This window comes from Phaenicophaeus curvirostris, chromosome 11 (genome assembly GCF_032191515.1).
Source record: "Phaenicophaeus curvirostris isolate KB17595 chromosome 11, BPBGC_Pcur_1.0, whole genome shotgun sequence".
In the NCBI taxonomy this organism is placed as follows: domain Eukaryota; kingdom Metazoa; phylum Chordata; class Aves; order Cuculiformes; family Cuculidae; genus Phaenicophaeus; species Phaenicophaeus curvirostris.
This window is the reverse complement of record NC_091402.1, coordinates 22,628,899-22,651,673: the sequence shown is the minus strand read 5'-3', so window position 1 is coordinate 22,651,673 and position 22,775 is coordinate 22,628,899. Positions and strand designations below refer to the sequence as shown.

The 22,775-nt window shown below is 54.1% G+C and overlaps 1 protein-coding gene across 5 annotated transcripts in view; it reads right to left on the bottom strand.

Moving 5' to 3' along the window:
• The window catches only part of BSN (bassoon presynaptic cytomatrix protein), a 77,701-nt gene extending 55,871 nt beyond the window's left edge, over positions 1–21,830 (bottom strand). For all 5 annotated transcript variants that reach the window (XM_069865585.1, XM_069865587.1, XM_069865590.1 and 2 more), the window contains exons 1-2: positions 21,575–21,830; positions 4,216–4,615 (exon numbers count right to left, since the gene is read on the bottom strand). In XM_069865585.1, the coding sequence (XP_069721686.1) occupies positions 4,216–4,615; positions 21,575–21,759 (585 nt within the window). In that variant the 5' untranslated portion in view covers positions 21,760–21,830. The remainder of the gene's footprint in view (positions 1–4,215; positions 4,616–21,574) is intronic.
• Positions 21,831–22,775: the final 945 nt, after the last annotated feature.

Genomic DNA, 22,775 nt, shown 5'->3' with positions numbered 1-22,775 from the left:
GCCGTCAGTCGTGTTGCAAAGAGCTAAATCAAACTCGGAGCTGACTCATCGGTGAAAACTTGGAAATTCATGAGAGATCACACCGGCGCTGTCCCACAGCTCTCGGGGAAGAGTCAGGAAGAAGGACCACTTCGGTTGTTTAAAGAGGCAGAGAAGGACAGGGGAGATTAAATGTCTTATAAAACCCACGTTTTATTATCTGTCAGCAAGCAGTACATTCACTCTCTTTCATCCATTCCTCCTGTGCTCAACCCTTCATGGCCCTCAAGTCCACTAGACACGGCCAAGACCACCGGACACAGCCACCAAATCTTGGAATCATGGAGTGGGTTGTGTTGGAAGGGACCTCAAAGCCCACCCAGATCCATCTCCTACCATGGGAAGGGACTCCTCACTCTCACAGGAGAACATTTCTGCCTAAGATCTCATCTCAATCTCCCCTCTTTCATTTCAAAACTGTTCCCCCTCATCCTGTCCCTGCCCGCCCTGACCTAGAGCCCCTCCCCGGCTCTCCTGGAGCCCCTTTCAGACTCACCAGACTGCTAGTACTACCAATACTTGCAGCAAAAGGAGGTGGTAACCACAATCCCCAAGCAGTTCTGCGCACGCCCAGGAGGCAGCCTGCCATTCCCAGTCTCATTCCAGCACTAGCCCAAGCCCATGTTTGAATGCTGTGCCAACTCTTGACTAAAATCAATCCCCAGTTCTGCATTTTTTCAGTTTAGCACCGAGGACGGGGAAAAAAATGAATTGAAAGAACCCCTCAAAATTTAAGAGAATACTGAAGAAGAAATTAATTTCCCAAATTAGCAACGTGCAGCGGCACTACAACCCCCCCGAGAGACAGAAAGGCTGCCTGCAGGTTATTCCTTGTGATACCAAACAGAGCAAATCCAATCAGACGAACATGCCGCGGGAGCAGCTGGGTGGAAGCCACAGGAGCGGCATTACAAAGCAAAAGATGATAAAAAGAGGATTTTCTAAACCTATTGTACTGGCTTGAAACCGAGCTCTTCCCCCCTGGCGGAGCTGACGGCACAGCTGGTACGGCCCTGCAGGACGAGCTGCCCAAAGGACCCTCAACAAAGAGGATGACTAGAAAAAGTTATAATGAGAAATTAGAAACCCGACTAGAATGTTAGGGCTGCAATATCACATTCAGAATAACACATCTCCTTCTAAAATAACTCCTCTCCACTCCCAAGCCCATCGCCTGCCCAGGAGCGTAAGCAAACTGCTAAATTTGACTGCGCTATTTCATCACTTCTCGTCTCTAACAATGCCATCCCAGCTCCCCGCTTCACGCTTCCCCGTGCTCGAAACAACCATCCCCAGCAAAGAGCGGCTCGCAGGACCGAGGGAACGAAGGAGCGACGCGCACGGCAGCACGCGGCCAGGCTGGAGGGTGGCAGCGGATACCTCGGAGGGGAACAGAGGGAAGAGCACGATTATCTCCACGTAAAACATTAAGCAACAGCGACAGCAGACAGGGACTTCTGTTTGCCCGCTCTTGTGAAACAAGAACGAGCTGCTGCTCCAAGGAACAAGAAGGCAGCAAATAAAAAAGAAGACAAAGAGGATTTTTTTGGCTTTTTTTTTTCTGCTCTCAGCAAGCAACCAGCTCAAGATGCTACAGAGGCCACTGCTTCGTCATGACAGCAACGCGAGCCTTGCCTCTAAGGTACCATGAGCAGCAGGCCACGAGAGAAAGAATAAAATAAAAGACGAGGCAAAGAAAGATGATTTTTCAAAGGAATGGACGTGCTCCTGAGCTGAAGTATCACCTGATTACGGAGCCAGGGTGTTCTGCCAGGGGGCACGGTTAACCCTCCTCTGAAAAGTCTGCTCTTGCTACGTGTAAGTGGGAGGATGGGGCGTGACAGACTACAGCTCATATGTTGTCTATTGTTATTTATTTATGTAAACAGAAAAGACATAAATAAGCTATTTTATAATATATATATTTAAAAAAAATATTAAAGACTCATCAAGCCTATATGAACAACAGGCTCCCCAAAGGGTTTCAGACATCAATGCACGTGGCTGTGTCACGCCAGACATTCCCACCTCACCAAGCTTGTGGTTTCTGGCAGTTCCAGATTGTGCAGGACAGGATGTATCAAGTAAAACACAATTTTGGTTTTCTTGGGTTTGGTTTTCATGGAAAATGTGACTTTTTTCAGTGATTTTAAAGCCTTGGAAGCAGCAAGAGAAGTTACAAATCCATCTCTACTGCAGCACAAAGGAGAAACATCAACTGTTTGCATGTTCATAAGGAAATGCAATGGGAAATGCAACCTCACAAAGCCCCTCGTTAGCAACACTGCAGCCACCCTGCAGTACCTGCTGGGTTCGAGGGACCAGACCACAGGGCTGTTTCGCCCTGCGGGGACAGTTAAGCAGTGGAGGAGATGGAACTGGCAGCTCCATCCTTGGGATAAAGCTGGAGCTCCCTCCCTGACCTCTGAGCAGAGGTTGGACCCTGAGCTCTGCAGGTCCCTTCCAACCCAGCTCTCACCACCAAGAAAGAGAGCAACCTCCGAGCTGCCTCCCGTTGTCCCTTTTTAACCCACCAGGCTGCTTCCAAATCCTTTCTATGCAACTCCAGGACAGCAGCACAAGCGATTATGCAGAGGAAAGCGAGTCACACTTCGACAAGGCAGCAGCCACCATCTCTCTCCCATCACACAGGCTGCCAACAGCAATCTTGGACAACTGTTTTCATCCCCCAGCTCCCTCAACGACTTACTTACAGGTCCTAAGGTTGCTTGCTGTCAAAATGCATATTAAACTCAGAATTAACAAAAAAAAACCCGCCATATCTCTTCTCATCCCAGATCCAATCTTTTCAAGTCAATGTTTAAAAATACTCTGCAGTCAATCACATTTCAGAAGCACAGACCTGGAGACGCTAAGAGATGGCCCGGGGACACCAGGCAGAAGCTCTGTGCACACACACATTTTAACGTGGGTATCTGCGAGAGAGCCAGGGGGCACGGCCACTGCGCGAAGCTCTGCGGGAAGGCAGAAGAGATGGGTCCAGGCTGACCAGAGACTGAGCTGTGGGTGCATTTTTGTTTGCTTGCTGCTCACCGGCACCATTCTGAGTAGTTGGACACCTTTCAATGCAAGGACCAGATTGCAAATAAACGTTTAACAAATCAATTTAAAAGGGAAAGAGATGGGACCTATGGCATCCCCTTGCAGGAGCCTGAATTTGCATGTCAGGGCCCTTGGTTAAGGTCTGAGACCTTGTACTGACCTTCCAGGCGTAAGGACCTCGTTACAGGGGTACAAAAGCAGCACCCAGCTTATAACATCTTCCTGTACCGAGGGTACCAACTACACCAACTCTCCTTCTGCCAGGAAAAGGGACTGGAAGGCAGGAGCCTGTCTCAAAATACGGTGTTTCAGAACCACTGCGTCTGGTGTCAGGAGCAAGCACCGCACGCATACCCGAAACAGCCACTGACAACGAAACGTGGGTACCCAGGGCACTTCAATGTCCAAACGTTGCTTTCTCACACTCTGGAACGGCACAGCAGCTTTCCAAAGCATGGCTTAAAGCTTCTGTTAGCAAGCCCAAGCGCAGAATCCCCACGGTTTGGCTCTTACCAGCCCCAAAAGCACCCATGTCCCTTGCCCACCCTGCGCAGAGGGCCCTGCCCTGCTGGGTTGGCACAGGGAGCCCCACACCCCAGCTCGCTGCGACTGCTCCATCCGCCCGCGGGAACCCAGCACGTCCATTCACACATCCCACAACGCTCCCCACTGAGGCATCATCTCACACAAGACTTCACGCTTCTCTCTTGCTGCCGAGCACGACGCTGTCTGGAACTCATCCGCCACCAAAACATCATCGCCTGGGATGAGTCAGGGTCTAAAACAATTGCCACCTCGGGGCCACCAGCAACCCCTCTGCTCCCCTCCCACCACCGAGCCTGCTGACCCCAGGGCAGTTTGGTGCACGTAGACCTCACCTCAGCCGAGCACTCTGAAGTCCCAGAGACCAAACCTCTCTGGTGGTCGACCATTTCCCTTTAACTGATTCACCTCCCTCATCTCATTATAGCCCACGTTATCACAATTAGCCCTAATTAGCCAGCAGAGCTCTTGCTCTTGGACAAGGCTTCGCAGCTGCCACAAGCAAAGGAGAAAACAAGAACCTCTCCTCGCAAACCCCCACGCCGCTGCCTGAGGAAGGGGAGACGTTACCTGGGTGAGGTGCGGGTTGGGGTTGAAGCCGCACTGGTTGCAGACTTTGCTGTGACACTGGGTGCAGGCGTTGAAGTTGGGCTGCCCGGGCGAGGAGGTGAGCTCCGTCGTCTTGCAGATGGGGCAGAGCGTGCTGCTGGGGAGCGGGGCGATCTGCGGGACCGAGTAGGGAGAGGTAGGGGTGCTGCCCCGCTCCGGCGACACCGAAGGCGATCTCCCAGCGCCTTGGCTCCTGGCATCCACCTGCAGCGTCCTCCGCGGCCCCTCCGCCTGCGGGCCGGGCTGCCCGCGGCCCCTCATCTCGCGGGGGCTCTGGGAGCTGGGCGCAGTCTGTGCGAGGGAGGGAGAGGCCGACCGCTGGCCCGCCGCCTGATCCAGCTGCTCCGGTCTCCTTGGCGCGCTGAAACACCATGAAAGACACACAGAATAAGCCAGGTTTAGTACGCTCAAATAAACACCAGTCAACCTTCCAGCCCCTGATGCCCCGGCTGGGCCGGGGAGGCACAACAGAACCGCGCTGCGAGCCAGGGACGCGGTTTGGCCCCGTAAAGGGCACAAAGCGAGGTGCAACCTCGGCTTTCTCTTGCATAACCCAGCAGCTGAGATGTCACGGAATTACTTAGCATGTTCCAAGCCGAACTTCAGTGGGAAAGTTGCACAGAAAATGGGAGCGAGGAGTCTGGGGCAGCTCAGCCCCCTGCCAGCCTGAGGCTCCCCGCTAGCACGTCACAAACCGGGGCTCAAAGAAGTAGCAGCGACTCCAGTTTGCAGATTGCGGGGCCCTTTCTGCAGGGAGACGGCCAACGCGCGCTAAACCATCTCCTCACAACCCACTTTTCTGAGTTGCTGTGAAACAAAAAGACCGCAAAGAGCCCTATCTGTTGCAAAAAAATCCCCCCTGGGAGGCAGAACTACTCACACTTTCTCAACTGTCAAGCTGCCTGGTGCAAGTCACAGGTGGAAGCAACCAAGGGCCTGATTCCCAGGGTCACAGCAGCGGGGAATTGAGAGAGAAGGCGTCAGCTCTGCTTTAGTAATCATCCCAACAGGGGCTTAGGTGGGCTGGTTGCCCCCCAGCTGAACCCTGTTCTGGGCGATGTGAGTCTTGGCTGGGCACAAACCCAGCTGGGATCACCAGGTCACCAGGACAGGACTATGAAAACCTTGCTGTGAAACCACAGCTATCCAGAAGCAGCGATGCTGAGGTTGGCGTCGTACCCGCTGCTGGCCTGGCAGCAGCCCCCCAGCCGGCGCAGGACACCCAGCACCTCACAGTGCACGCTCCTTGCCACCCCAGGGAGCTCCAGAGCGGCTTCTGGTGCAAGAGTTTTGAGTCCTTGAGCTGGAGCGTGCGGCGCGAGATCCAAGACACCCCACCTCCCACATTATTTCAGTGCAGGAACCCTGCAAGGTGCTGCTGACGGACCACGAGCGCATGAGGACAAATCTGCAACGCAAGAGGTTTATGTAATTACAGGGATTTTCAGCAACAGAATCATCCGGTGCACGTGCTCATCACAGGGTTCTCAAAAAGGCAGAAGCCCTGCTACCCCCGCTACCTGGATCTACAGCCGTGTAAGGAAAAATATCACTCTGAAGCTCAAATTTAATAAATTGTCGATTTACCCAAGCAGGGTTTGACCTTATAAAGGTTTAAGAAGGGAACTTGAATGCATAAAACTAATGAAATTCAAAGTGCACCTTGCCACAGCAATAGGAAGTCGGATGAAAATAAATATTAAAATAGCACTTTGGGAATACTTTTCAGCTGTAGGTTTTTTTGACTGAGTTGCAGGGATAGGACAAGGGGAACAGTTTGAAGCTGGAAGAGGGGAGGTTGAGATGAGATCTTGGGAAGAAATGTTTTCCTATGAGGCTGGGGAGGCCCTGGCCCAGGTTGCCCAGAGCAGGGGTGGCTGCCCCATCCCTGGAGGGGTTCAAGGCCAGGCTGGATGGGGCTTGGAGCCCCTGATCCTGTGGGAGGTGTCCCTGCCCACGGCAGGGGTGGGAGCTAGATGGGCTTGGAGGTCCCTTTCAACCCAAATTATTCCATGATTCTATGAAGTGTGTGGGTGCTCCTGGGCCTGCAACGTCAGAAGCTGGAGTTTCACTCCCAACTCTGCAGCGTATCTGTTCTATCTCTGTTCCCTTGCCTACACTGTGAAAGAAGCATCTCACCCAGAAAAATTAACCCTCAGGTCCGTGCAGGAGAGGAGATTAAACTGCAAGGTTGCTTGCCATGCAGCCAAAAATCACCCCAAGAGATTCATCTGTACCCAGGTCTGCTTCTCTGCTAGATACTTCTGATTAAAAAGGCACAGAACTTCCCTTGTTCCGCTTGAGAACAAGCACGGAGATGAAACCAGCCTTTCTATTTAGGGCTGGTGCCAATGTCCTGGCAGGCTGGGAGGAGATGGAGAGGGCTGTGAGGGAACAGCTCACCAAGAAGATCAAAAGCACGAGCAGCATAATGAAAAGCAAGGGTCAAAACAATCCTGCACAACATCGAGCTCAGCGGTGTACGATGTCACAAGCACCTCAGATTTCTTCAGCCTCTTTTTTTTTCCCCTCTGTAAAAAATGTCATCTTTTTTCATTGAAATAGCAGGAATTGGGAAGGCTTTAACAACAAAATCCTACTTACAGCCAAAACAAATGTTAGACTGCTTGGTGGTTAATATTTAACTTCAGAAAACACCTCCTTGTCCTAAACCTCCCTTCGGATGCCACAGCGGTACCAGAGAAAAGGTGTCAGAAGCTTTAGGAGAGATGAAAGCAAAACAATGACAGAGTAGTGGTTTAGACTTCCGTGCCACTAAATTGGAACAGCTTTCTTCTTTGGGAACTCCTAGGTGAAGGCGGAGCCTGGAGAAGGGAATCGCTCTGATTTAACTCGAATAGGTTCACTGGGGCCACTACATTTTACAGACGAGAGCCAAGCTTGGAGCCAGCATCCCAAGAGAGAACATTTCTTCCTGAGATCTCATCTCAATCTCCCCTCTTCCAGCTCAAAACATTCCCCTCATCCTGTCCCTGCACTCCCTGATCCAGAGCCCCTCCCCAGCTTTCCTGGAGCCCCTTTCCATACTGGAAGCTGCTCTAAGGTCTCGCCACAGCCTTCTCCTCTCCAGGCTGAACAACCCCAACTCTCCCAGCCTGTCCTCATGCAGGAGGTCCTCCAGCCCTCGGATCATCTCCGTGGCCTCCTCTGGACTCGCTCCAACAGCTCCATGTCCTTCCTGCGCTACCTGTCTTTTCTATTAGTAGAAAAAGGGGGACAACAACCCACTTCCCTGCAATAAAACCAAGGGAGTGGGGGGAAAGCAAACAAACCAGGATAGAGCATGGAAAGAGAGAAGATGTGTAGATGCTCACACCCAAAAGGAGGAGGCTGGGACAATGAACAAGAATTAGCGCTTCTCAGCTACGAGCAGAGATTTGACCTAGTTGGTTCGACAGCAACCCGATGCGAACATCCACATGACTGATTTTAAGAATCACTGAATATAACCTATTTAGGGAAAAAGAGGTAGCTGAGCAAACAGAGACTTGCACTCTAGGTCAGAACGGCACAGGATTTGACTCAAAAAGACACAATTCCTAATGCTTGTGGGTTGGTGTGGAAGCTGCGTGGGATAACATCAGATATTAGCTGCAAGTCAGGCTAGAAAATAGGACGTGCAATCTCTTAGTAAATAAAAAGATAAGGGAGAGCCTGATGTGGAGGGCCTCTGGTTTCAGCTCGTGCCCTGTAGCCATGCGAAAACATCCACAGAGCTGGGGGTCTTGTGGATGGCAGCATCAATGATCTCATGGTTCTGTGACAATCTTGACTGCTGGGGACACCACGAGGGCTGAGCACGATGGGCAGAGTACGCCGGCCAAGCAGCAACCGCTCCCCTCTGCCTCCAGCCAATCCATCCCGTAAACCTGCTCCAGTAATTAAGCAGTAAAAGAGCCAATTGCCCCAGTCAGGTTTAACTGAAGCGTTTTCCCCAGTAAAAGCCACCAGCACGAGCCCCGGTGCTGCCCTCAAGACACGCTGGCTGAGCCAAAAGAGAAACCGCGGCACCAAGGTGAGGAGTTTTTATGGCACACGGCTCATGGAAGCTTATCTTGTAAATCTGTGATTATAAACTCCCCCTTGAGAGCCTCTCAGATTTTAATTGGCAGCAACACAGTTCCTTGTTTGCGTTGTTAACTCCTGCCTAAAGCAACAGGGAAGAAAGCAACCGGCTTAGCCCTGCGCCACGCACCGCGCCTGCTCCGAGCTGCCAGCAACAGAAACCCGCAGCAACGGTGACCGTAACCACCCAGCCTCGATCCGTCTGCAGGACTGGGAAAAAACACACAAATCCAAATTTTCAGATTTAACAGAAATCAAAACCATTCAGAAAAAGTGAAAAAGTTTGTCAAAAAGAAATGAAAAGCAGCAGGTGGATGGGTAAGGCAGGGGAGCTTCCACGGCACCTCAGGTAAAAGGTGCATTGTCAAAGAAGTAATTATTAAATAATAATTAAAGAGTGGAGCAAGTCAGGCTACAGGAATAAAAAGAAACCCTTCAAAAAGTAAAAAATTATATCTAGATGAGGAAAAAAAACAACAAACAAAAAAAACCACCTAATTTTTTGAAAATTAGATTTTAAAACCTAATAAAGCACTTGAAACAAAATCCTTAAGGAATAACTTGTAAATTGGGCCAAAGAATCCGTAAAATTGAAAGAAGACTGAAAGGCAACAGGAATATTTAGGGGATGCAAGGCTGGAAAAGAAGAGACGAACTGCAGGACCCTGGGATCAAGGGGATGTATCCGTAACCGGCCTGGGAAGGAGGGCAATGATGAACGGACAAGGTTGCTGAGCCGCAGAGATCTGTGCAGAGCAGTCAACGCTAAAACCGGACACAAGGAGCTTTACAAAGCTCTCCTGGAACCGACGCCTCAAAACATCACGGCAGGTGGAATCCAAGGTCAAGAAACGCAGAGTGATGGACAGAAGACAAGACAACCACGGCCACGCACAGCGATGGGCTCTAAACGAGACCGGGCTGCTCCAGGAAGGTTCCTCAAGCCAGTTTGGACAGCTCTCAGAAAATGTCAATGTTCTGCTCATCAGCAAATATAGAACGAGCTACACAGAAATGGACAATTAAGTTATTTTGGGAACAATGCGTTCTGCAAAGCAATTCACAGAGAGAAGAGGCAGCTCGTTCCCTTGACTCACTTCTGGCTTTTTCCCCCCTCCGAGAGTGGCACGAGGTTGGGTTTTGCCAGGCTCCCTTTTGAGTTTCAGGCTTGATTCAGCCCAGGAGCTGCAGGGATTTCCACGGCCGTTGGCCCTTGGTGGGAAGGGCTCTAACGCTGAGAGCCGTTTGCTCCCGGTGGTTAAAATGGGGTCTGGCTCCACCAGAGCGTCCACACCACCCCCAGGTCCCCGCGCTTCTACCAAACCTCCAGCACCAAGCAATGGGTATTTGGCCATTAAGAACCTGGGAAAACTACAGGGCGCTTGTGTTGGATGAGTTCCACCCGCACTCCTAAATTAAAAGCTGATGCAAAAAACTGTATCATTATCCATCTCCGTGACAGCTTGAGCCAACCGAACGCAGCCTGAAACGAGGAGCAACACTCATTCCAGGCACAAAAAATAGGAAGATCCATCAGAAAGAGAAGTGCTGTTAGAAAAGAGGCGGTAATGACATACCAGAAAGAAACCAGCTCGTATTTTTAGAAGAAGGAAAGAAAAACCCAGTTAAAGCAGCAGGAGAGGAAATCAGAGCACCAGGCTGTGGAGACAAACGGCTCCCAGGGGCTGCGGTGAGCAGCAACGGAAAAATTCCGGCTTTGCACCCCGATTTATTTGAGCCCAGGCAAACGAAACACGAGACCTAATTTTTGTGTGGCTGTGAAAAGTTGCAGCATTTTTATTCATCCTGCAATTGCATCTTCATGCCTCACAGCATTTTGGCTGTCTCATAATTGTCCCTCTAACTCCTCCCCAAGCCATTGCGGTCCTTAATTATTTTTGTTGCTGCCTCAGGCTACTGGGAGAGCTGGCACCTAAATGGAAGAGCATTCAAGAGAAGATCATTTAGGCAGGCACTGAGGAAACGGTGATCAACTCACGTCATCACAGAATCATGGAATGGCTTTGGTTGGAAGGGACCTCCAAGCCCATCCAGTCCCACCCCTGCCATGGGCAGGGACACCTCCCACTGGATCAGGGGCTCCAAGCCCCATCCAACCTGGCCCTGAACCCCTCCAGGGATGGGGCAGCCACCCCTGCTCTGAGCAGGGAGCTCCAAGCATGTAGAGGAGTACCTGGTAAAACTGATGAGCCCACACTTTCCTCCAAGGACTAGAGCTTTGTGCCCAACGCAGCCAGATACCATTTAACAAAAAAGCTATATTGTGCTTGTTAGAAACACTTCTCAGCTGCAGAAACTTCTCCATCCCTGACATTCTCCACACCAGCGCACGCGGTCCAGTAAATTGTGTTATTGGAGACAAGCCCATGGTTGCAAGAGCCTGTTGGGGACACTGCCCTGGGGCTGCCAGCCAACCGCCTGGCACAGGATGGGGTCAAGACAGTCGGTTGTGTTCCTTAGATTTCCATTGTCTAGTTTTCAGAGATTTGAGTTGGAAGCTTAGATGCCAACAACAAGCCGAACTCACAATTAACCAACATTTTCCTGTGTAAAACTTGCTATTCACAACAGGTAAGAGAAAGCGAACCCAAAGAATACTACATCACCGGCAGTCAGAGGCGCCATCAACGTCAATATTTCAAGCTGTTCAGTTTAAATTTGCTTTTGAAAAAGGAGAGCCTGAAATTCCCCTGCCAAATTCTTTACAGGATCAAAGGAAAACGCTTTGCCAGCGCCTGCAGTTCTTTGAGGCGCTTTGTCCCTGCATACATTTCCCTGCCACACATAGCTCAGACCAGAACATTTGTCCCCAAAGATGGAAGCATCTGCATTTTTGACGTGTCTGTCCTCGCGGTTCCACGGCGAGGCTGAACTTGGCAGAAACGGGAGCAGGTAAGACATGATGTTAGATCAGGTGATGGACAGAAGACGTTGTATTAGTGCCCAAATCAGCCGGCTAACTGTGTTTGCAAGCTGCAAAGGAAAAGACAGACATGGTAATTTGCCAATTCAGACTGTTTGGGGCTGTATTTTTAGTTAACGATAAATCAAATTAAATTGGTGATTATCAGCATGGGTTGGATGAAACGAATTGTACAGCTACCAGGAATGGTGTCCTGACCCGTGAACCCGCGCAGCTAGGAGAGACTTCAAGGCGAGAAGGGCAGATAAAGTACAGAAGGGACGCCTAAGGAGATAACTTCATCACAATTTTCTCTCAGAGCGATACTGTCCAGACAACTGACTTTTGCCACGTTAAGGTAATCAGTGGCACATAACACGGCACCACGGACCATCCCCTCCACTCAACCAAGAGCTGAGGCTCTGCCTGCAGGAGAGCTGGGGAGGGGCTCTTGATCAGGGGGTGCAGGGATAGGACAAAGGGAACGGTTTGAAGCTGAAAGAGGGGAGATTGAGATGAGATCTTAGGGAGAAATGTTCTCCTGTGATGGTGAGGAGACCCTGGCCCAGGCTGCCCAGAGCAGGGGTGGCTGCCCCATCCCTGGAGGGGTTCAAGGTCAGGCTGGATGGGGCTTGGAGCCCCTGATCCAGTGGGAGGTGTCCCTGCCCATGGCAGGGGTGGGACTGGATGGGCTTGGAGGTCCCTTCCAACCCAAACCATCCCACGATTCTGTAAGTGCAGCACAACCAGTCAAAACCTACTCTAATAAGTGGTCAATGGGCTTGTCCTGCTCTGAAAATCAGCACCCTGGAAGGTGCAAGGGACATATATTCCCTCTGCTGCTGAGCCCTCCATGGTGTGTTCTCACCCAGCAGGAGGAGGGCCCTTGCAGGACCATCCGATTCAAAGTTCTCCACTCCATATAAAAAGAAAAAACTCATCTTCCCTTGCGAACTCTCCAAGCAAAACATCCACGCCAACCTGCAGATAGAGGGGAGAAGGAGAAGGCTTGGAAATTTCCTCTCTTTGGGGCTACAAAGCTGCCCTAAATACAACGGGCCGGTCGGGGCAGATGCTGAGCAGCACGGGCTGGTTCACAGCAACGCAGAACCCAGCATCGCCTCCTCACGTACAAAGGTGTCGGGAGTATTTAGGAAAGCTACGGATGCTGCCTGGCCCAGACACAATGTGCTCCGACACTATCTGTGGCAGACATCTCACAGGTTCGTATCAGAGGAGACGCAGCCCACAAATGCGCTTCAGGAGCAGCCTGGCAGTGGTTTCCCCACCCTCCTCAGAACCATTCCTAGCAGAGGGAGGTCTAGAGGAGAGCAGAGAAGGTCCACAAGGGCAGTGGACCCAAAAAACGGTGGCTTACCATCGGCAGGCAGGAGGCAACAAAGCTGATGCGCTTCAGAGAAGACGTGGGGATGATCCACGCGCTTCAAGGGCAACAGGTAGTTTGCCCCATCCTATTGCTGGTCCTACAAGACCACAGGAATGGGTCCCAGACCAAACCCAGCTTGACCAGGGTAACACGTGGCATCGCGCTGCCCACCCGCAGCGCTGAGAACCTGGAAAGGCTTCAGACCATCCCTGTTTACTCTGGCAGCGAACTGGGAGGTTAGTGTTTAAAAAAATAAAAATGAACAAGAAAGAAAAAACCCAACCAAACAATTTGTCTCCCTAAGAAGATTAATAGGGGCATTTAAAAAAATCAGTGTGCAGGCTTAATGAGAAAGAGGCAGCGAAATCCTAAATGTGAGACCTCCTACAGTTTTTCAGTCCAACTGCACAATCAAATAATAGTTTATGTAACTGGGATTGGAACAAAATATATTAGAAGTAATTTCATGTTTCATCAAAGGAAAAAGTACAGCTCAGAGCCAACGTGGAACACGATGCAGCTCAGCTCAGCCCTGCATTCCCCAAAAACCTTTCATGAGCTTCGTACCATCACCCGACTTGTTTTTCCACAAGAGGAAGGCAAATTACCAAGTCCCTTAGGGAAGTGGTGACTGCCCCATCCCTGGAGGGGTTCAAGGCCAGGTTGGATGGGGCTTGGAGCCCCTGATCCAGTGGGAGGTGTCCCTGCCCATGGCAGGGGTGGGACTGGATGGGCTTGGAGGTCCCTTCCAACCCAAACCATTCCAAGATTCTATGATTTCCAAATTATGGCTGTTTCTATTTTGTAACTTAGAACTTCACCTATCTGCAACCGAAATGTTTTCTTTAGGAGACTTAAGAGGAAAAAAACACACTGTTTTTCCCAGGCTGCAATCTGTTTCCCATGGTTTAAAAAAAAAGAAAAAGTGGTTAACAGCGACAACATGTCAATCTTTGCAAGTAATTCCCACACACAACTTCATCCTTTTGCAGACATCAAATACGGCGCAATCTCTTCATACGCCTCACGTCTAGACTGGTGGAGGAAGGACAGGCAGACTCTTTCTCTGGGAGCCACGGTGGAGCCCGTGGGGTCTCACGCAGGCCAACGAGAGGGGCAGAGCCCCTCTGAATCCAATAACAGAAAAAGAACGTCTAACAGTGACCTCCTGCTCACATATGACTTCCAAAGACAGAGCACTGTAAGAAGGAGCACCCTGAGACCACGTCAGGAGAGGTCACATACTCCAAGCGTCTCCTGACTGAGCTCAAAATCCATAAATAAAGCCACATTCCAAAATAAATCAATCACAGAATCATAGAATGGTTTGAGTTGGAACAGACCTCAAAGCCCATCCAGTTCCACTCCCTGTCATGGACAGGGACACCTCCCGATGGATCAGATTGGTCAAAGCCCCATCTGACTTGGTCTTGAGCATCTCCAGGGCTGGGGGACGTCTGATGGTGTCGAGTCACCTGGCTCTTGGATAACCGAGCCCACCACCAGCAAGCAGGAACGGTCTCCGAGTGGAGACGTCCATCTCAGTTGCTCTGGGGTAAAGGTGTAAAGGCTCTTCCCAACACCAGGCAGCAGGAGAAGGACAAGGGCAGGCTGCTGAGGTGACCTGCGAGCAATGGTTATTCAAGAAGGACTGGACAGGAGAAAGGTCTGGGGACAAACTGCGCAGGAGAGGGGCTTTTTTTGGTGGTAGCTCCTCTTAGAAGACGCCTCATACGCTTTACCGCATTAAATCTACACACATTTTTCTTCTACAGACAATGACCTAGAAACACAACTAAATCATTTTTGACAAAAGAGAATGCACCAAGCTACTTAATCACAGCTTCACGGAGAATAAAACCAGTACAAACAGCTAATGTGCTGCACAGCGCGGAAACCATCGTTTTGGGCTGAGGGAGACTGTATATTTTAGGAGGTGAGGCTTTTATCTAAGCCTTGTGTGATCACATGTCCCACCGCACCCTCTGGTAGATGGCTTCCGCACTCACTGATGCTCACTGCTCACACGCATTTCATTGCCATTTGGCCAGGTTGCCCCACTAAACTCCAGATTTTGTTTCGCCCTCGTTGGCCACTGTAACGACCTCTACCAGCCAGTGCCAGGAGTCAGCTGGGATGTCACTCCATCACTCCTCATCTCAAGCCAAACCATCGCGCTTTAAATAAGAAGAGGAAAACAAAACACAATTAAAACTGCAGTCAGACATGGCTTTTCTTGACTTGGTGGGTGATGTTCCTCTGCCTCCGAGCTCAGCACGGGCAGGGAGCTGCTGTCTCCTGCCCCACCAACCCACTGCCCCCCGTCTGTCGATGGGGCTGGGCTCTACCTTTGATATCAAACACACGCTAGGTCGCTATAAAGAGGCCAGAAGGCAGGGAGGTGCCACCACCAGAGTAGTTAAGGCATCTTTGATATTAAACATGAGCAGAGCACGGTGAGGAGCTCGTGAGGAACATGCCTTCCAGCCTCACTGTAGAGCGCAGCCCAGCGTTAATGGGATGCAGTGATGCTGCTCCCTCTTGTAGGCTCCTCACCAGCTCGTTGGAGGTGCTGGGCGTTCTCAGCAAGGAGCCAGCTCACTGTATTTATAAAAACTTCTCAGCATCAGTGACATGAGAAGCAGTCCAGCATGCCTGGCGACGACTGACAGGCTGCACGGCAGCACTCTGGGGTCACGCCGAAGCTCAGCATCTCCAGGCACGAAAGAAGACCAAAAATACCTGTTCAGAAGAACAGTCACGCCCATGGATTGATGCAAAGAATAACAAACCTGTCACTCAAACAGACGTTTGAAATCACAGCAATGGCTCAACAGCGACAACCTCAATCTCAACCCTTCCAAATTGTTCCCTATCTTTCCAGGGAGACCTTAGAGCAGTTTCCAGTGTGGAAACAGGCTCCAGGAAAGCTAGGGAGGGGCTCTTGATCAGGGAGTGCAGGAATAGGACAAGGGGAACAGTTTGAAGCTCAAAGAGGGGAGATTGAGATGAGATCTTAGGATGAAATGTTTTCCTGCAGGGGTGGGGAGATCCTGGCCCAGGTTGCCCAGAGCAGGGGTGGCTGCCCCATCCCTGAAGATGTTCCAGGCCAGGCTGGATGGGGCTTGGAGCCCCTGATCCAGTGGGAGGTGTCCCTGCCAATGGCAGTGGGTGGGACTGGATGGGCTTGGAGGTCCCTTCCAACCTATTCCATGGTTCTGTGGCTCCTCCTGAGCAGAAGCAAATGGCAGTGGCCCATCCCAGAGCCCCTCGCGCAGCAGAAGCGACGGGGTAAGGAGGCTGTGCCTTCAGCACAACATCCAGCCTGGTTTCAGCGTCGAGAAACCTCAACCTGGGAAGCGGATTTCAAATCTGTGTATTTGTTTTGGAAATAAAGGCATTAATACTTGATGCCAAACATTCTGAATATTGATGAGCACGTTCACAGAAGAGGTTCAGGAGCTACGGAAGCACCCAGAATTGTGCCATGTAAATTCAGCGGCCCAACGGCTGCTGTCAGAGCTTTCAGAGGAACATAAAACGCTGCTCGCTAAAGGGAAGACGCGTTGCAGCTGACACCACCTGCCCATCACACAAGAGGGAGACGAACAGCACCTTGGTGGGATATTTAACACAGCAAATATTTTGACTCGATCAGTCACGTAAGCCACTTTGCACTCTTTCTTCTACCTTTTCTCTTGCTCACAGAAGTTTTCTGAGCGTGAAACATTGCGAAGCTGTTTCCCTGCTCATCACTTCAACCCAGGCTCAGCTCCCTCCTGACCCTCCGACCAAACGAACCCTCGCTGAGCGCGGATGCGTGGCCGGCTTTGCCAGAGCACCGCAGCCAACATGCAGGAAAAACCGACTTCAGCACTCGAGGAGAAGGTTTTCCAGCAATGCCTCTGGCAGCACAGTCTCTGCCTGGTCCTGCTACGGGCTCAGGCTCTTTGGCGACAGCAGCGCCTGGGAACAAACCCAGCCCTGGCTCTCAGACAAGCGCCAGCCCCGTCCCCAGCCTGGCTTTCCACCGCGCAGCCTTGGTTTGTGGCTGGCAGAGCCACATGGGCACGAGCATCCTCTCTGCAGGCTGGTGGAAAGTGCCCATTGAGAAGAAATGGGCAAAATGGATGGTTTATAAATTACTTTCATGGATATATTTATTGCTGTGCTGCTTATGGCAAGAAAATCAGTGCCCAGCGAGTGCCAGTGAGCTGTCAAAGGGGCAGAATGGAGCATTGGAGCCACGCTGGCACTTTTTCCCAAACTGAGCTGTTTTCACTCATTTGGACGGGGCTGCTTGCAGTCCCGTTTCTACAATGCTCTTTCCTATCACCAGACTTTTTACTTCAGGCTCTGCCAGCCAAACAAGTCAATGCTAATAGGGCAAACAGGGCCAACGCCTGACTTGCCGTTCCAAGCCAAGCGAAGGCTCCGGGGAGCGCTCGGAGCCCTCACAGGAGGTGTCACCACTCAGTCTAGGAAATTTCCCTTCCTGGTCACTTCAAGACCTTCAACCTGCAGCAAGTCTGCCTCGAAACTTGAGAAATGCTCCATCCCTGGAGGGGTTCAAGGCTGGGTTAGATGGAGCTTGGAGCCCCTGATCCAGTGGGAGGTGTCCCTGCCCGTGGTAGGGGTGGAACTGGATGGGCTCTGAGGTCCCTTCCAACCCAAACCATTCTATGATTCTAAATACCGGAGTATTCAGTAACGCAGCTTCTTTATCATGGAAAGCCAAGACTCCGGTGGTCTCTGCTGTCGTGCCGTGGCAGAAAGCTTCCTCCCGACCTTGCTGTTTGCAACACGCACTTCACGGGCTCTGAAGGAGCGATGCTAAAAGCACCGCAGCTCCCACCACCAGACCTAGTATTTGCGGCCAGTCCTCAACGCTTCCCAGGCGAACGACCTTGTTCCTCTCTCCCGTCCTCAGCCTTTGCTCATGCACCCAGGCATCAAACCCAGCCTTTTACGAGCTCCACTGCTGAGCAGCAGACAGACCGAAACCCTGAATGAACGGGGCATAAATCAGGCACTGACAAATACGCCAAGAAGCAGCAATAAAGTCTCTCTTCAGGACACCAGGAAAAGCAGCCACCTAAAGCGCTGCGCTCCAAGCTATGACTCTGAACTCAGGATCACGGCTGCTCCGCCATCCAATCCCTCTCTACCAACCCACTGAGCCGAACCATCAAACGAGCTCGTCCTTTCTGCCTGGGGGTCTCTTTGGAGGAGCCGTCCAGGACTCCACCACCAGGCAGCTGGAAAGTTTCCAGTCTGAATGCATCCGCAACCAATTTGTGTTCCTTTGATCCTATGGGCTAATAACGCTCCATCTTTTCATCCCCCTTCATGCAGCAGACGCTCCATTTGTGTGGGCAGGCTGGCAGCAACCTTTCCCTCCCTCCTCTGACCCAACCTCGCCCGAGTACCAGCCCAACCCTGCCAGGTGCCCTGCACGAGGGCAACGCCTTCTCCTCCGCGCTGAGAACATCTCCCCGGCTGCAAGCCCTGCGTTTGCCTCTTCCAGAGCTGCACCCGCCGGCAGCGCCCGGCTCCTCACCCGAAGCACACGAGCAGGACGTCGAGGGTAGAAATTACCCGTAGATGTTGCAAACTGGGGAGAAGACGCTACTTTTACAAGACACTTTCTACCCTCTGAAGTCTCTCCATAGTGAACACACAGCTTATCAAACACAATTATTATGGTTTTAAACACAAGACCCCAAATCCGTGTACGTGTGTCCAAGGGAAACAGCCTGAACACCTGGTAGCACAGAGCAAGCTGGGAAACAGCTACACAGACCAGCAACACTGCTACGGTTTTCATTGACTTCAGTGTGGATCTAGGTTACTTAATTCAGAGAAAAATAATAACTGCCCAAAGGCTGACAGCAATTCCCTTTCTCTTGCCTCGATACTCAGGATTTCTGGAGTGGTGCTTGTGCACCGCACACCCGCTGCACAGCCAGCACGAGCCGTGCTTTGCTAAACCTCTTACAACATCTGGTCTCTCTTCTGTGCCCACTCCTGCATCACACAGCGATGACTTTCTTCTTGCAGGTTGTTTTTTTTTTTTTTCCTTCATTTCCACTTCGTTGCCTCAAATTAAAATCCCAAAACATTATTCTCGGCTCCCTACACCCCTCCCACACTTGGCTTTTAAACACTGGTAGGGATGAGCATCTCCCCAATCCCACCGCCGCTCCGCTGCAGCCCTCGCCGCCAGCTCACAGAGCCCCACACGCCCACCTCGTTAATTGCATTAATTAATTGCAAGGGAGGGCAGCTCCCTGGCAGCAGCTCCCCAGGAGGGGCAGCAGCAGCAGCTGGGTGTGCGAGGGCTTGGGCTTGGCCAGCAACGCCAAGCGGCAGCGCCGGCAGCAGAGGAGCGAGGACGGGCAGCGCTGTGGGACCACGCTCCTCCGCCCCACCGGCCCCGGGACCCCCGAAGCCCCTGAGATCCCCCCGGCAGCAAACACGGACCCCGGGCAGCAACGGGGGAGCCTCAGCAGAGCAGAGACGGCGGATCCGCACGGCTGATCCCGTTACGCCGGCCTCAACAGCCATGGGGGCATTGGACGGTAAACCCTTACGAGCAGCCTACGAGCACCTTCTCTCAGGCAGAGTCTGAAGCAGAAGGGTCGGTGACTCTGTAACAGGGGAAAACTGGAAAAACACAAAGGAAAACGGGCACGATTGCGCTCCAGGGTAGATTTTCACACTCCCTGTGTGAAAGCTGACGGAGATCGTACAAAGCGAAGCCTGCTGGCAGCCCAGCCACCCTGGAGGGTCCCTGAATCCCAGCCGGATGATGACACACAGCCTGCCAGCACGATTGCAGCCGGTGGGTTGGGAGCGAGAGGAAAGCACCATCACGGAGACCACAGCCTCCCCTTTGGGCTCTCGCTTGCGTTTGCCACCTTCGAAATAACAACGCAACTGGCAACACGCGTGGAGCTTGTGGCTACACGGGGGTGAGGCGGAGAGCCCGGAACGCCACCGGAGAACTGCCCCACAAGCCCCCGCATCCCACCGTGCAACTTTCTGCTCCTCGCATTCGTTTTTTGACACGGGACGGTATTTTAGGATTGGCTCTGTTTTTAAAGGAACATCTCCAACCCCACGCTCACTCCCGAAGCATCTCCCTCTGCGCTGGCTCTTCCTCGTGGAGGGCGAGCGGCTCGGCGCAGTTCCCCGCGAGGTTTTGCACCGATGACTCCTGGCAGGGCTGCACGTCTCTCTCCTGTTACATAACCACCTCTCCCGTTCGGCGGCTCCGGTTGGGGTGTTGGTGTTTGGGGCGCTCGCACGCTGCTAGGCAGTGTCCCTCCACCCCAGCCAGACCCCCCAACCTGCTCCCCGGCTTTCAGCATTGCCACCCACCATTTATCACAGCCCTGCAAACCCAGAGCCCGGGTCGCCCTCTTCTGTGCCTCCCTCTCCTCCAGGCTGCACCCCAACATCTCTTCCACGCCCCGGGCGCCGCTTGGTGCCCCATCCTCATCCAGAACACCCCGTCCTCCCGCTCCTGCCACCCCTGCACGTGGCCCGGGCTTCCCAGCCCCAAACTGCACCCCCCCTCTCCTCCTAACCCCGCTCCCCCAGCCCTCACTGCTGAATCCCCACCCAGCAGGCAGCACCCACCTTTCTCCTGCCCCCAAAATGCTGTACCCCACGCTGCAGGCTCACCGTCCCTCTCCAGCCTCAAAGCGCACCCCACCTTCCTGCAGCACCCATGGGTGTCCCCAAGCTGCTCGCTCCTCCAGCAGGGAGCCTCCAGCTCCTCCAAGCCCCAGCTCGACAACCTGTGCTCCCTACGCTCCTGTTGGTTGGAACCCTCTTCTCCCATCGCTCCGTACCCCCTGCGTGCCCCGCTCTCACCCACCGCCCGCGTTTCCCTGCACGAGCCCCCCAAACCCACACCCAGAGCTGCCTCCCCTCCGCTCGCCCCCTACTCTGCACCCCCTAAACTGCACCCCGCACCTGAAAACCCCAAACCCCACCTCTGCCTGCACCCCATGCTGCTACCTGGCACCCACCTACCACCCTGCACCCCTTGCCCTGATCCTGCACCCCCCATCATGTTGCAGCTCCCGCACCCCCTCCCTCAGCCCCCCAGCTCCTGCACCCCCACAGCCCCTGCCTCTGCCTGGCACCCCCTGCACCCCCCCACCCCCCTGCACCTCTTAAACCCACCACCACCCTGCAATCCCCCCCCCAGCTCCCGCATGCCCTGTCTCAGCCCTGCACCCCCTGCCCCCCACCCCACGCCCCCAGCCCCAAAACTGCGTGTGCACCCCCCAAACCCCTGCAACCCCACAGCCCCTGCCCCAGCCCTGCATCTCCTGTCTGGACACCATGCCCCCCACCACCCTAGGCCCCTCGAAACCCTGCACCCCCGGCACCCCCTTTTCCAGCACCCCCTATCTCAGCCCCACAGCCCCTGTCCCGGCCCTGCACTCCCCATCTCAGACCCTCACCCCTTTCCAGGCCCCCATCTCAGACCCTCACCCCTTTCCAGCCCCTCTGAGACCCTCACCCCTTTCCCAGCCCCCCTATCTCAGACCCTCACCCTTTTCCACCCCCTCTCACCCCTTTCCAGCCCCCCTATCTCACACCCTCACCCCTTATCCAGCCCCCCTGAGACCCTCACCCCTTTCCAGCCCCCCTATCTCAGACCCTCACCCCTTATCCAGCCCCCCCATCTCAGACCCTCACCCCTTTCCAGCCCCCCTCAGACCCTCACCCCTTATCCAGCCCCCCCATCTCACCCCCTCACCCCTTTCCCAGTCCCCCTGAGACCCTCACCCCTTTCCCAGCCCCCCATCTCAGATCCTCACCCCTTTCCAGCCCCCCTATCCCACACCCTCACCCCTTTCCCAGCCCCCCCCCCACCCCTCTCCACCCCCTCACCCCGCTCTGACCTGGCGGCCGCGCGCGCGGCGCTGCCGGGGAGCTGTCCACCGCCGCCCGGTGCTGAAGGCGGCTTGGCGGCGGCGGTGGCGGCGGGCGGCGGGGCCCCGGCCGCTGCGGCAGCGGCGGCGGCAGCGGGCGGTACTTGCCCGTCGTCGCCGCCGCCGCCGCCTTCGAGGCTGGCCTCGTTGCCCATGGCGGTCCGGGCGGGACCGCTCCCTCAGCGCAGCGCCGCCTCCGCCGCCATCAGCCCCGCGCCGCCATCGCCGCTTGTGCCGCCGCCCGCCCTCCCTCCCTCCCTCCGTCCCTCGCGCATGCGCCGCTCCGGGAGGGGCGCGCGCTCGCGCCGCGGGCACGCGCCCCCCCCCCCCCCCAGGCCAATCGCCGCGCGCCGCCCGGCCCCGCCAATGGCCGCACGCCAATGGGCCGCGCCCCCCCCTCCTCCCGCCTCCCAGCCAATGGCCGCGCGCCGATAGGCCCCGCCCCCCCGCCCTCCTCCCAGCCAATCGCCGAGTGACTCCCGCCCGGCCCCGCCCCCCGCCCGCCTCCCAGCCAATCGCCGCTGCCCCTCCGCCCCGCCCCTCGCCGCCTGGCCCCGCCTCCCAGTCAATGGCCGCGCGCCGCCCTTCCCGCCCCGCGCGCGCCGCCCAATCAGCGCTCGCCGCCCCCCCCCATCCCCGCCCCTCACGCCGGCGCGGTCAGTCACCGCCCTGGAGCCGACGCGTCGGTTAGGTTCAGCGCCCGGAATTCGCTCCCAGACGTTCCCTCCCTCCGGCACACGCGCTCTGCTCTCTGGAGGAGGGGGCCGGGGGCTGATGGAGGAAGGCTCGGGGTCTTGTCTTCACAGGGAATTCGACGGTCCTGCCTGCGTGAGCTTGGAGAGAGCTCGGGCACCTCCTCAAGGTGGCCTCGGGCCCTGGCTGGTTCTTCTTCACAGAATCACACAGAATAACCAGTTTGGAAGAGACCCACCGGATCATCGAGTCCAACCATTCCCATCAAACACTAAACCATGTCCCTCAGCACCTCGTCTACCCGTGCCTTAAACACCTCCAGGGAAGGTGACACAACCCCCTCCCTGGGCAGCCTCTGCCAGGGACCAATGAACCTTTCCATGAAATATTTTTTCCTAACATCCAGCCTGAACCTCCCCTGGCGGAGCTTGAGGCCATTCCCTCTCGTCCTGTCCCCCGTCACTTGGGAGAAGAGGCC